This window comes from Schistosoma haematobium, chromosome ZW (genome assembly GCF_000699445.3).
Source record: "Schistosoma haematobium chromosome ZW, whole genome shotgun sequence".
NCBI classification, from domain to species: Eukaryota; Metazoa; Platyhelminthes; class Trematoda; order Strigeidida; family Schistosomatidae; genus Schistosoma; species Schistosoma haematobium.
The window spans coordinates 43,362,370-43,377,797 of NC_067195.1; the positions used below are offsets into that span (position 1 = coordinate 43,362,370).

Consider the following 15,428-nt stretch of genomic DNA (forward strand, 5'->3'; position numbering starts at 1 on the left):
AATAAAAACTGGTTTTTGTCTTACCGAAAAACATATCTATAAATTCACTCCTGCCAACAATTATTATTACTTTCAAATAAATGAATTAACAGGCCTATAAAATATCCACATCTCATCACCGTTAAGAATGGTGGCTTATACAGATACTTAGAACAATGACTAGTCAGACAAAATTGATTTGTATACTATATAACTGAGGCTTTCTTGTCAAAGAATTTCGACTTTACGATAAATCGCTTGTTAAACAAGATATAGAACTAGGTATTTATATGTACATTTAAGCGAGAATTACAGAGAATACTTACATTTAAACTACATATCACAATAGATTTACAGTGCAATACAGAAAATTTGCGATTGCAGTGCAGTCGAAGCTAATTCACTGATGTAAACAAAAGATATATATATAATAGTCAACGGCATATGCTCTTTCACGAGAAGTAACATGCGTAACTAAGTATATGTAATACCAGCATAAATTATGCAGTAGCTTCTTACTCGTTGGATATTAAAGTAGAACTGTTTCAGGATGTTGTGATGTAATGTCGTCTGACATATTATCTAAGTAAATTCGGAACTACTGATGAGTGAACTACAATAAATTACTGAAAATCTTTAATTTCTGTTGTTGGCACACAACTACTTGAAAAACAAGTCTATATTGGAACTCCCGAGGTTAGTATCAAAGAATTACTTCTGAAATGTACAATGAATGTCCGTTTTGTCCTTAATAACACATATTATAGACAAATTGATGATAAAGCGATGGGTTCACCTCTAGGTCCTATCCTTGCGAATTTGGAAAACGAACCTCTCAAAGATGTTACTGATAAGCTTAACTTCTATTGTCATTACGTTGATGATACTTTCATTATTGTTGATCAGAACACTGGAAAAGAAGAACTATTAAAACTACTTAACAAACATCCAGCGATTAAATTTACATGTGAAGAAGGACCAGATAATAAACTATATTTCCTTGACGTTCTGTTAAATAGAAAAGAAAACGGTTCTATCAGTAGGAGTGTGTATAGAAAAAGTTCTTCATCAAGCCAATACACACATTTCTTAGGCTTTGTGCCCTTCATTATAAGGGAAACTTAGTCAAATGTCTGGCAGATAGAGCTATTAAGATATGCTCAGTCGGTACAAATAACAAGGAATTAGAGCTCATACATAATATGTTGATTATAATGCGTTATCCACAGGGTTTCCTGAAGAAACAGTTGCGTGTAACAAACAAGAAAATAATGACATCAACGGCTAGTTAGAAACCTCCCTTCCTGAAGCTGCAATTCAGTGGAGATGTAGCTGGTGATGTACTACGTGATATAGTGACTAGAGCAGTGAAGAGAACGTTTTATGCAGCAAACCTCTGTCTATCGTACTCGACTCGATTTATGGTGACTCCTCAACTAAACGATAAGTTACCTGGAAATGCCACTTCTATGTGTATCCACGAATTCAGGTGCTCCTGTCGAGAAAGCTATATTGGGCGCACTACCAGACAATTGAACCAAAGAGTTAATGAACACCTCCTTTCGTGGTTAGGAAAAGTTACTGTCAAGACAATACGCAGCTCGAATCTATGGATAGCGGTCATGTAGTAGACAGAAATAAATCATTTATAGTTATTTATTGTATTTCTACTAGTTTTTCTTATAGTGTTCGATCTCGTCTCTTACACATAGCAGAAACTACAGGAATTCCAGCAAAAAAGCCAAGTCTGTGCTCATAAGAAATTTGTAACACCTTTATCTTTCCCTTGGCCTCAATAAATTTTATTTATTATTATTTTCCATACTCTCTCTTCGTTTATTTTTCTTCACCTCCTCCTACCATTTTGTTTTATTTTCTCACAAATATACGTTTCACGGTCCAATTATCTGGACACTTCTTATTACCTAATCTTATAATTTTTATGAATGCTATTTCAATATCTATATTTTTCTAATTATTGACCAATTTCCCATTATGTAACATTAATTCAAGCCTTTATAATTTTTATCATAATTAGTACACCTGTCATCACACTACCAATTAATACTTTTCACTTATTTATGTAATCTATTCCACTGTTATGCAGATAAGTCTAGTTGACAGTTGTACTTAAGTTGACCAATTTTCCATTTCATTTTTAACTACCAGAAATGAGGTAAATTAGTAAATTGAGTAAAATAAAGTTTGTGTAAAAGAAGGAAATGGACTGTGGTTAAGTTTTGGTAAAGATAAATCGTTTATATATTTATGTCGTTTCGATAAATATCAGACTGTCAGCTAGACTTGTCAGACATTGATATGTAATATCCAATATACAGTTCACCCATAACTACTCAAATTTCCGACATGAAATAGGCTATGAATAGATGAATTTAGTGGTTTATTGAGTATACCGAAACGATTTCAGATGTTAGTAGGTAGTTTTCTACAAAATAAAAAAGTGGGATAAAAATGCCAAACAGTGTTTAGAAATTCATAAACAATTTTACTCGGCTATGTAGGAAGCACTGCGATCAACCACTTTTGACATGACCTTTGTATACAGAAAAAAGGTATAGTATTTTGACGTTTGTCAGTTGTGTTCTCTCTTTATTATGTCTAGTGACTTAAAGTGAAAAGTTCAACTGGCATTAGCTCACGGTGTTAACTTTAATTTTCATGTGAACTAGGTGTCTCAATTTTTATTAATTTGTTTTCATTCCTGGTCTCTTTATCATTGGTAACTTCATTCCCTTTCTTTTATGACTTCACCTTCAACATATTAATACTAATCGATTTTAACTGTTATGTTAAATATGTTGCTTCGTCTTGTTTTATACGTCGGTTCAAAACAAACCTCATTGATTACGGTATGTAATAAAACTTTTTTATAATAATATTACTAATGTAAATTGAGGTTATTTGCAGCTGATGAGAAATTTTGAGATGGAAATAATTCGTGTTCTCATGTTCTCGCTTTATTTCGTGTTCAGAAAGTTGAATGTTCTACAAGATCTATTCCATACCTCTTTCCTTTTCTAAATATGCATTAGTAATAAAACTTTCAAACAATTGCCAAATATCTATTTCACCGAATGTTCACAATTAATCACTATTTAATAAATTTTGAGTCATTCATTATGATAAAATATATATGAAACACTGAACTATATGTAAAAAGCTGATTCTAGAGTCTGTAACGAATGACGATCATTAGATTGCCGCAGATTAGTATAAATATTAACTTGTTGGCCAAGATGTATAGTGGCCATGGTTTCAATCTTTGATGGACTGTGAGCATGAGGATTATTGAAAAGTTTAACACCAAGAAAAAACAGCTAAATAATAGGGCTCGATGATTTTCAAAATATTAGTTCGTCTGAATTCAGTTAATAATGTAATACATATATAGATTAAACCAAAACTACAAACACACTATATTAAAAATGTCCATTACGTACAACAATATTCTAGTTCAAATCACCTGATATTTTCATCTCATAAAAAATCGTGTTTTTAAACTACTCTATTACATAAGTTTGATAGTAACATGATTCGTGGCTTGTGAATATATATAAATGCACACACTCGAAAATGAAGTATGCCAAGTTGTTAGGTCATTGAAGTGCTACATAAAAAAACCCCACTCTTTACAACAATCTGGTCAGATTCAGAATTCTGTTTATAGTAAATTTATTATAAGAAGTGGCGAAATAAACATTCTTTATAATTTGGGCGGAAGTAACTTTAAATCTAGGAGAGTTTTGTTATGAAACTGAATTTCTTTCTATGGATGTATATGCTCAAATGGAAATATATTGATCGAGTATGTTGCCTAGGTGTAAAAAAGAATGTTAGGGCGTAACTCTACTCAATATAAACCGATATATATATATATATATATATATATATATATATATATATGGGCGTTTGTAATACCTGTAAAATAGTTGACATTCAGTAAGATATATTCATATAAGGGGATTTCAAATTAAATAATATGATTAAATGGATTCTATGACGCTACCTTTTCCAATTATACACTATTTAAGAGATAAATGACTCATATATATTGTAAACTATTGTTTATAACTAAAGGTTTTACTTCAACTTTCTCCTAATTGTTTTAAGCAAAATCAAAGAACAACCTTTAATGTATTTACCATAAGCAGTATATTTATTTTGAAATTAAAAGCGAAATATATTGAAGAAGTATTTCAAAAGAAACTAGGCAATGATTCTTGTTGAAAAATAATACACAATACGTGTTATTAAGAAAAATGTGCTTTTATACAAACAAATAAATCGTACAAGGAAAAGTTGAGCATAAATAAGTCATATCTGGCTGGGAAAAGCGAAACACATGCTTGCTCATTCACATTTTGAAAGATGAGATGTTACACTAAGATAATGTGTTTAAAAAAGAAGATAATACTTGGAAAGAAGAAAGAAAAAAATGATAAACATATAAATCGATCGAATGTCAGAAAAGGTCAATAGAATCAAAACAATGGAGCATAAGAAATGGACAAATAAAGTTATAACTAACAACAGTGTGGTAATACGTAGCTCAAATCTTGAATAATCGAGTGAATAATCATGGCATTATATTTGCAGAAATAATACATTCAGTGTATATGTTCTAGTCAGATTATCACAAATGATAATGACTCTATTTGATTTAAATAAGCAGTGGAGCATTTTGAAGAAAGTCAAAAAATGTTAATTAATTTCCATTAAAAATGAATGAAAAACAAAAACAAAAAGAAAGGAACTGATTGTGTTTTAGCAAAACAATTTTTATTGGCTTTATTTAAATATTGAATCTTATGATCTACAAATTTACTAATTCACAAATTTAAATTTTGTTTTAGTCAATTGGTTACAAATGTAAAAGAAAAAGTTCTATTGAAGTCAGTCCATTTTTCAAATTTAATGAACAATCAACTAATGGTATCTAATAAATAAAGTTATTATGAAGAATTAAGTAAACTCAAATTTTTATCACAGCTGTACAATAATTCTTTAATGGATATTAATAATAAAGACTACATTGACTACAATAGTAACAATAACAACAACAGTGTTGATGACTTACATAAGATACTGTGCTGATATGTGCCTATATATTAATTGTGTGTAATAAATTTGACAGATTTTTTAAAAGCATTATGTAAGAAAAGGCTGACAGAAAGATATTCGCACTAAATTAATTAGAAAATTCAGCAGGTGGTGGCAGTAAAAATTCTGAATTGGTCGGAGAACTTCCTCTAATTGATAATCTTGATTCATCTCTGATCGATGTTCTTGTAATTGTATTATTTATTGTTTCTGTAGTAGTAGTTGTTGTTGTTAATGATGTTTGTATCGTAGATGGTGATTCATTGTCCGATAGATAATTGATACTTTTCTTTCTTGTCTCCGGGTTCAATGATATCGGTCGTCTAATGAGATGTGATGGTTTACCTGTTATAATGGATAAATTCTGTTGTTCCGGTGTAAAATATGAACGTAGTAAAGGTGATTGCTTTGTTGAGATTCCACGTGTTACACTGGCTGGATAATCACTGCTAAAATGTTTATGTAATCTTTCATCAACTATATGTAAATCACCATTTTGTTGCCTAGGCATTTGTGTATAATAAGTTTGAGAATGTGAAGAGTTCTGAGATTCATTTGAACCAACACGTTGAAATCTTGGATGGCGAGGAAAGTATAATGAATTTATCATGGAATTTCCAGATTTATCGTGACAAATCTAAGAAAAATTAATGGAAAGAAAACAAATATCTTAAGTGTTCAGTATTTTACTTGACGGTAGGTGGTTGAGGTCACTTAGAATTACGTTCCGAACTTTAAATTTTCAACTATTTCGGACATATCCTCTTCACATGGGAAACTGATGTTTCTCTTCAGAGTTGTAAAATGCTTTCCATTCTTTTTTTAGATAAAGTGCATTTTTACTGTAAGAGACACATTAGAAGTTAGCTGAGTGTCCAATTCTTGAATAATTTCTAATACAGAGCTATCTACATCAAAGAATATAGTGTATATGTTATAGTATTTAAGTTCATTACAATGAAAGGAAATCGTCAAACGCTTTTATATAATTTTCGTCAAAAATAAGCCAACAATTTATCATGGACTGACGTCAACTGAGAAATGATTAAAATCCAGGGAAGGCTGGGTGGTATTTTGTTTTTGCAAAGTTTCTTCAAAATAGTAAGCCTAAACGTTTCCAACTTGAGATTAAGGTCAGTCAGTCAGTCAGTAACAACGTAGAACTTCGTACGTACGTACATCAGTTCGAGTTGCCACACCACATTAGCACAGAGATACAGTTGTCGATTCGAATCCCGTAGTGGTAGAGGTAGCAAGAGTATAAGCAGTAATCGGGAAGATTAGGGTTTGGAGATGTTATTTAAAGAGTATAATCCAGTGAAATAAATTTGGAACGAGGAAACTTGGGATATGAAGAATTCAGAAGATTAGAATTTGGGAGAACACAAAGATTGGATGCACCTGCGCCATTGCAAACGATTTTGAGCCATGTCATTCAGGGTCTCTCACCATCGGTTGCTATCATCTCGTGGTCCCCAACCAGGTAGTCTACACCTACCAACATGGTTCAGTTCATTTGTCAGTGACTTCATGGATTTGTGCCATGTTTTGGTCTGGCCACCCCTAGCTTTCTTCCAATCTACTCCTATACAACCAAACATCGCACATCGAGGCAGTCGGTGGTTGGGCATACGTAACACGTGTCCCAGCCATCTCAACTGATGAACTTTCACTACTTCAATTGATTTGCCATCCTTACCTAGTACCCGTTTCCTAACAACTGCGTTATTTACTCGATAGTCCCAGGATATACGAGCAATATTTCGAAGACACCTATGATCAAATACTAGTAACCTACGAATATCCTCTACTCTTGCCGCCCATGTTTCACTGCCATAAAGTAGGACGGGACGAACTACTGCGCAGTAAACCCGTCCTTAGGTTGACAGACGGATATCTCGCCTACGCCATAAATGACGCAAGTTGGCAAAAGCTAGTCAAGCCTTCTGTATCCGTGCTGAGATTTCGTCACACACCAGACCACAAGGGCTGATGAGACTTCCAAGATAAGTGAAGTGGTCGACACTCTCAACTACTTCACTCCCTATCATTAGTTCAGGTGTCAATGCAACCCAATCCTGAAGTAACATTTTGCATTTCAAGGGGAGAATCGCATCCCGAACATGCTTGCATTGTTGCTTAGAGTGGTCAGAAGACTCTGCATTTTGTCAGCGTCTTCATCAAATAGAACTATGTCATCGGCATATTCTAGGTCAAAAAGTGAACCTCCCGGTAGAAGTTCAACTCCTGGAAATCTAGACGAGGAAAGTGTTATCTCTAAAAGTACGTCGACCACAAAGTTGAACAAGAATGGGGAGAGTGGACAGCCCTGACGAACACCACTTGAGGTAATCAATTGTGATGACAGTTCGCCATAAGCTGTCACTCTACCAGTTGTGTTCGATTAGAAAGCCTTTACAAGGCTAATGTACTTCTTTGGTACTCCTTTCAATGACAAACACTGCCATAGAACCTCACGATCAACAGAGTTGAATGCCGCCTTAAGGTCGAGAAATACTACCATTGTGGGGCGTCTGAATGTGTGTCTGTGTTCTAGAACCTGACGTCATGTGAATATCTAGTCTATGCAACCACGTCCAGGTCGAAAACCAGCCTGATTTTCTTTAGTCTGTTCTTCACGAGCTTTGGTTAGGCGTCGAAGTATTATTGAAGCTAATATTTTAGACACTATATTTGTCAAACTGATTCCTCTGTGATTGTTACAAGAGGACTTTTGTCCTTTCTTATAGACTGGCACAATCAGTGATTGAGACCAGTCAGATGGGATTACGTCCAGTTCCCAAATTCTACCTAAGACCTCAGTTAATCTCATTGCTAATACTGGACCACCATCCTTAAAAATCTCAGGAGTAAACCTGTCAGGGCCTGCTGTTCTCCCTCGCTTCAGATTTCCTATAGCTTTTTCAACTTCGTAAAGAGTTGGAGAACTTACATTAACTTGCTATTCAGGTCAACTGGAAATCGTTGGAAACCAAATTGTAGCTGAAGGCCAGTTGAACTGATCCCTAAAGTGTTCTGCCCATCGATCCAATCTCCTGGATTGAGAATGAATAATATGTCCATCATTCTCTGAGATTGTTTCGCTAACGGTCGGGTTCCTAATACCGGTTTCCTTAACGAGTCTGAACAATTGTCTGCTATTACCTATTGCTGCTGCCTTTTCCATCTCTCTTGCTTTCGCTACCCACCACTGTTCACGATCACTGCGTAGACTTCTTATCAGCCTGCGCTTAAGCTGACTCCGCTCTTCATCATGTTCAAAGCCAAATAGGATGGGTTTTCGAGCATCTATCAGTGCGATAGATGCGGCTGAGATCCAGTGTTTCTCCCTAACCTTGTGATTCACCTTACTAGCAGATATCACTGATGTTTCCACAGCTTTTTGGATGTCATTCCATGCTGCCTCGGAGTAAGCATCACATACATGGCTGCCTAACTGTTTTCCTAGTTGTTCCTGAAATATACTCTTAGCTTGACTATCATTAAGTAGGCCCCTAAGAGGTTTCCTTGCCGCGTCTTTCCTACGTCCAGTAAGACGCAGGCAAATACGCGCTCGCACTAGAGCATGATCTAAATCTAAGCATGTGCTCTAGAATGAGCGACAGTCTTCTATCGGGCCTCTCCATAGGTGGCTGATAGAGATGTGATCTATTTGGGTCCAACATTGGGACGAATTAGGATTCGCCATATTAGTAATTGCAAGAAAGAGGCGGTTATCTGAGCATAGCTACAACAGACGGTCGCCATTATCTGTTCTTTGAGCCACGACGCTATAAGATCCACCCGGGTGTCTCTCCCTTTCGCTTAGTTTACCTACTTGAGCATTAAAGTCACCAGCCACTATTACTACATCAGAGCGCCTAGCTTTTCGGAGAAGGTCGGAAAGCTTTCCGTAAAACTCATCTTTTACAGCATCTGAGTTGAAGTCAGTGGGAGAGTAGGCAGAGGCAGCGACGAGTGTCCCTATCTTTCTGAGTTCTTACTGTTCCTTTTAGTCGCACAGCGCACAAACGACTGTCTACTGGGATACAGTCTAAGAGAGATAGTTCTGCCCTAGGATTCAATGCTATACCTATGCCGACGAGTCCACAAGAAGCAGAATCAGGGCTTCCAGATACACAAAGTGTGAATCGAGTTGGTTCTTTATTTTGACATTGTGATGTCAAATGAATGACGCTACTCGAACCCTGTATGCGCGTTTCGGAGACACAGCACACATCGATGGCACGAGATTCTAAAGTCCTAGCTAGGGAAGCCTGTTGTCCTACTTGGCACAGTGTTCGGACGTTGAAAGCCCCTACGTGTAGTTTAGAGCGTGGTTCCAGGAGAGCAGGAATAACGTTCCGCGTACTCGAATCGTTTGCCCTAGCGGTGCGAGGTGATAAAGGGACGTGGGAAGGGTTAATCGTGGAGATAAGAGAGGTATTAGGAGGTGTAGGAAAGATTTGGATGTGACCGTTTTGGTCTCGTGTGCTGTTACGGGTATGAGGGGTGATATTACTTCCCGGCTGGCCACACCATGGAAGGGTATTTCTTGAGGAACCTGAAACGGAAGTTGGAATAATGCTGTCCATAAAGACCTGGGAGCGTGGCCGCAGAGCCCAAAGGACAACTGTTTGAGGCCGGTCGCGCACGGCCTTTTTGTGGGAGGTTTTTAATGTGTTAAGCTCTGTTCTTCAAAGGGCCTAACCGCCGGAGACGGAAATCCGTGAGGTAAGGTGAGGTGTGACATTTTTAGGGTTGACCTTTTCTAACCGCTTCCTTTCTTGTGAGGAAGCAGCAATGTTGCAGATGCTGGTTGTCCGAGGGAAACACCTTAGTGCTGTTACACCTCTCTACAGTCAGCAGTACGACTTCGCTCTCAGACCTCGAGTTGCTGCTATTAGTCTTACCATTTTCCAATCGACCTGCCTGGCATGGTAGAACCTACAGGAACATAAGTTCCAGCCAATATAGCTCGGTCGGGTCATCACGATAAGCAAGCCCGACCACCGGGTCAAGGTAGCGACTACGGTCGGGGAAGCTAAGATATTTTAAATGTAATATTGAAGTTATCCTTTGACTGTATTTCAGCTTACCAGAGGGAAAAAAAGTTTTTTTCTTATTCTTTTCTTTAAGGAAAAAATCATCCTATGAAATATGATGGGTTACACCCATATTGAATGTATATCTGTTTTTATGCATGTATGCATTTAGGAAAACTGATATGTTTATCAACTTATTTTGAAAGAGAATATCAATATACAATTCATTACAAAATAATGCAATGTCGTAAGATTTTTTAGAATAAAAGTTTACGTACATCAGAAATACCATTTGTTGTTTGTGATCGTGGCAATCCTTGAAATCGTACTCTATGAGTTGATGCATCAGATGGTTGCTTGTTATTTGGCATATAAGATTGTTGTATTGGATTTGAATTTGTAATAAGTCGGCTACTTGAAGAACTACGTCCGGATACGTTCGAACTGGTACAGAGTGACTGACAATATACACCCTCATCTATTAGAAAGCATTTACATATATCGAATAAGAATAATCGTAAAAATAATATAAAAATCGACATTATTTGTTTTCTTCAGCCAGTCAGAAATCTGAAATTTCTGCATGATTGGACAATCAGTAATAAACAGTTAGGTTCCCAGCACAAACTTTTATGATAAAAGGTTACTGCAATACATATACAGTGAATACTACTGTGTAGGGTGAAAAATGTTAGGTGATACTGTTAATCATAGTGGAAAATTAAGCTTAGGTAGGACTTCCGAAGATTCGGGTGGAAAAACTGTTGATGATGATATGTTCAAAATATCAAGTGAGGAGAATAATAAGGGCATGTAAGTAAATGTTACTGGTTTTAGGGTCTTTTGTCATAGGTTTCGGTTATCGCATGACTTTAATGAGGGAGTTATCACTTTTCGACATACCTGTGCTAACTAGTATCATGTTTTGACCCAGTTACTGCTAAACTGTTATCAATATACTACTTTGATGAGTGTGAATGAATGACGTATGTTCCAGTTACTTAGTTAACTTAATTTTCAAGCTCCATCAATTGATCGGACAGCTTTACCTAGTACGTCATGATAAACCTCAGGATTAATTACCTGATGATCGAGTCGTATGTGAGAAATACCTAGAAGATATTTCTGATCAAATACCATACTTAGCAATTCTCTACCCCCCCTTGATGTCAAAATGTCACGCTAAATTCTCACCTACTAACGGCTGGATGTCTTCCTATAATAAAGATTTGAAAAAGCAAATATAAATATTATCGATTCATATCATTTTGCTTACCTGTTAAACAAGAATTCTCGTTCAGTGAAGATTTATATGTTCTGTCAGAACTTCGCTCAGATGAAGTCGGTGAAATAGTTGAATGTCTAGCTTGCTTTGTACTTCTCACTGTTTGATTACATTTAACAGATTGTGTTGGTAAAATCATTTTATTAATTAAATTTATTGAATTGCCATCGCTGGATTTTCTTGTAATCACATAATGCTCAACGCAACCATCTCCATCATTTTCATCATTAGTACGATGAATACTATCACTGTTATTGATCAATACAGAAGGTGTCATGCATTTTGGTGAAAGTAATGTTAATGAAACTTTATCTCCAGATGTACTGGACAACAAATCAACTACTTGATTCAAAGAAGCTTTTGTAACATCAGCACCATTAATCTAATGTAATAAAATTGCAGAAAATAAAGTAATATTTATTATAATAAGTAGTGTTTTTTATAAATGTTCTACAGATGTGCTAATACAGGTATGTTAACCGATAACCAGAATTTTGAATGATTGAATTATGCTGATCTTTAAATGAATTTTAATTGATAAATATATTAAATTCTTAAATGAGGAGGTGAATAATATTATTTAGACCAAGAACGTTATGTTTAAGATCGAATATTTGTGGATAATGTTCCATTTAACGACAGTTATCATAGCAAATTGACCTTAAATGTAACTTAAGAGTATCAAACTCTGTGGTGTAGAAGACACACATTTATTAAAAGGTCTGAATATTCTGGTTTTAATCACTGCCAGGGTTGTGAATAAACCCTGCTAAAATAATCCTAAAGTAGGCGGAAGCAGTTATTCAGTGCGTTGTGTAGTTAAAGCCAGTCGATGAAGTAAATTAATTTTACCCTTTATATTTATCACCTAGTTACTGATAAGTTGTACATTTCGCACAAGTTTGTAGATTGTAGTAAGTGAAAAATATAATAACTGAACTATTAATTTTCTCCTTACTATGGAGTCAATTAATTGAATCACATGAACTCGGATAAATGAGGCTTATTCTTTTTTGAGAATCGACTTAGTATATTTGAATCAAAACAATCATACTCGATGAGTTTTTCATGTCTTCTTTTATTTTATTCGTAAATTAATGAAATACGCACATTATATGCTGTAGTAACTCATAAATAACGATTTACTTAAGTGTTATATTAGTGCATTCAATATTTAAATCTTATATTTCATTCGTCTACAAAATGTTTATTACTCTTCAAGCACAAACTATTGAACAAAAGCCTGGTATCATTTAACTGTGAAACCAACAAGACTACTTAAACATTTGATTCCTTCATTTAAAAAAAAATAATAAAAATGAAATTACATGATTGATTTATTAAGAAATTGAAAAGATTTTACTAGTGATTTGATGTAGAAAAATACAAGAGTTGGGAACCTGTTCAGTTTATTGTGAAAACCATGGTAACATTTACGCCCATTATCTCTGATTACTTAGTCATAAGTCATAAAACGTTTAATGTTTTGCATGAATAGAAATTTAAACCATCTGACATAGATGAGTGATGTATTTAAGTCTGAAATGGAAATCATTTAGACAGTAATCCACATTACTATTATTATTTACATAGTGACATGTGAATGGAATGTGCCTAGGGAATCTCAATCAGTGTATTTTTTTCACCTGACTAAATAATTATAGCAACTTACATTTTTTCATGGGTAATTTTCGTCATCCAATTATGAAAATATTTTATTTAGAATTTATTATTTTGTATTTTGGTAGTTATTAGGGAGAGGATTAATTATTCTCAACTTAGTTATTTATGTTAGTTTAATTAATCTTTATTATCTGAAATAAGGTTTCATTGACAAGTTTAACCATTAGAGAAATGTTGCCTCTCCTTTTTGATTTACTCACTAGGAATTATTAATGGTCAAGGACAAAACTGATATAAAGAGATGTCGTCTCCTTAAATCAATGGGTGTTACCATTCCCTTTTTTTCCAGTAGTTTCACAGATTGACGTATTGACACCAAAAATGTTATCTTTTCAAGCGCATTATTTAAACACACAAACCTTTTTTCTTGAAATAGAACTATTAATCTTAAGGACGATGATATTAGTTGAGAGTAGAGATTGAAAAAGTAGTTTTAAGGTTATTGATCGGTAATCCTCTGTTTCTGTTCAGTTTTAAAATTAGACATAAAATATTACAATGACAGAACATTGGACTGAAATTATGTAATAGTTGAAGTAATCTAATTGCAGATAAGTATTTCGAAGATAATTGAATAAGTTATAACACCAAGCAACATCGACCACATTGACTGATATTCGCTTAGTTCAGTCACTTCATAATAGAGTTAGATTTTCATCCAATGGGTAATCTATTTTATTACAGTTTTGATTATATTCATAACCAAATCTTTCGTTGATTATAAATTTTATGTTCCTGTATGTGTCATATTTCTCAAACGTGTTCATAGACTTAATTACCATTAATATCATACTATTTTTTAATCTTTCTGTGTTCGTTACTTAATGGATCTGTCACTTTCATTTAATAGTTGCTTTTCACTTGTTAATATGCTACATATTATGCCTGTTATAAACAATACTAATTGGAAAAAAAGATCAGTACATAATTAGTTTAATAGAAGGGTTAATAAAATTCGAATTTATTTTTTAGTTGAATTGACTGTTCTTTATTAATGACTTTAAATATGAATTGGTATTGTCTGAAGAAATTACTAAAAATCGGATAGCATTGATCAGGTATAAAGTTGTATTTTGTAACTTCGAAGGATACATATCAACATATTTTAAATTTAATTCGAAATCATACAGTTCCTCAGTGACGATAACATTATTCAATTATGGACTTTCTAATTTCAATCATTCTTCAGTGTAACCAAATCATATTTCATTAATATTAATCAGTGTTCATTTCAATCAAAGTTTTATTAAAACCACATGTCACAACTTCTTATTTGAACTCTAGAGTATTCGTCTTAAGGCAAGATTTATTGATACAATTATGAAACTAAAATTTATGATAATGGTTGACTAGCTGCTATTATCCAAGCTAAAATCGGCTTGCTTTATTGTGTCTAGGTTATATGTTTTCAATGTTTTATTCAGTAGATAAGTAAATTTTCCCTTTTAAAAACTTTATAATAGAACCTGGATTATATTATTTGAGAGACGATATAAATGGGAAAAGATGAACTAACAAATATTCATAGTTTTGGATATTCTGCAAATGAACATTTCGCTAAATTCTATAACACTTTAATGTAAACATATAAAGGAGAAATGAATTGTTTTCAAAATTGTTTATGTCTTTGAAGGTAGAAGTGATTCTCAAATAAGTGTAATACATCGAGGAGAGAGGTTCCATCACAGACTGATATACCATGCGTACCAATCAAAATCAGCGTGTGTTCTTAAAAACTGTTTCTGGGTAAAGATTCTTCCTCAACGTACACCCACAGCGATGCTAGTAATACACATCACAACTTTGATATTATCAAGAAGTTTTGTTGATCTACACAAAATCATGACGAATATTCAGTGTTCACTGATTTTGATATTGAAATGTCTTTCAACATTGAAATTATCTCCACAATTCATTTATTTATTTGTAAATGTTTGTTTATTAATCTCTCAATTTACGGTGTGTATCAGTTACTCAATCAATATAGGAATTTGAGAAAGATAGCATAGCGAGATAACATAAAGATTCAAAAAAGAAAAACTGACATAGATATATCTAATGAAGGTGCATAAACATAGTTGAAAATTAGTTCATAATGGTTATGAAGGTATTTCACTCATAATGAGCAAAGATGGGTGGTGGCTGGCAGTGGAATCCAGGACGCTCGTTTCAACCTATTTGGGACCCGTCAGCTGGATGTACCGGCATCTCAGAGTTGATTATATACTTGATACTTTGAACAGCCTAGTAGTAAATAACATCTCTAACTTCTCCGAATTAGTATATGTACAGTTTGGGAACTCTTAACTCTGTGT

At 34.2% G+C, this 15,428-nt stretch overlaps 1 protein-coding gene across 1 annotated transcript in view; it reads right to left on the reverse strand.

Moving 5' to 3' along the window:
• Nucleotides 1-4,135: 4,135 nt before the first annotated feature.
• The window catches only part of SYNJ2BP (Ankyrin repeat), a 53,759-nt gene continuing 42,466 nt past the window's right edge, over nucleotides 4,136-15,428 (reverse strand). Inside the window, exons 12-14 of the mRNA XM_051211470.1 lie at nucleotides 11,422-11,812; nucleotides 10,424-10,623; nucleotides 4,136-5,737 (exon numbers count right to left, since the gene is read on the reverse strand). Coding sequence (XP_051071534.1) covers nucleotides 5,189-5,737; nucleotides 10,424-10,623; nucleotides 11,422-11,812 — 1,140 coding nt within the window. The 3' untranslated portion in view covers nucleotides 4,136-5,188. The remainder of the gene's footprint in view (nucleotides 5,738-10,423; nucleotides 10,624-11,421; nucleotides 11,813-15,428) is intronic.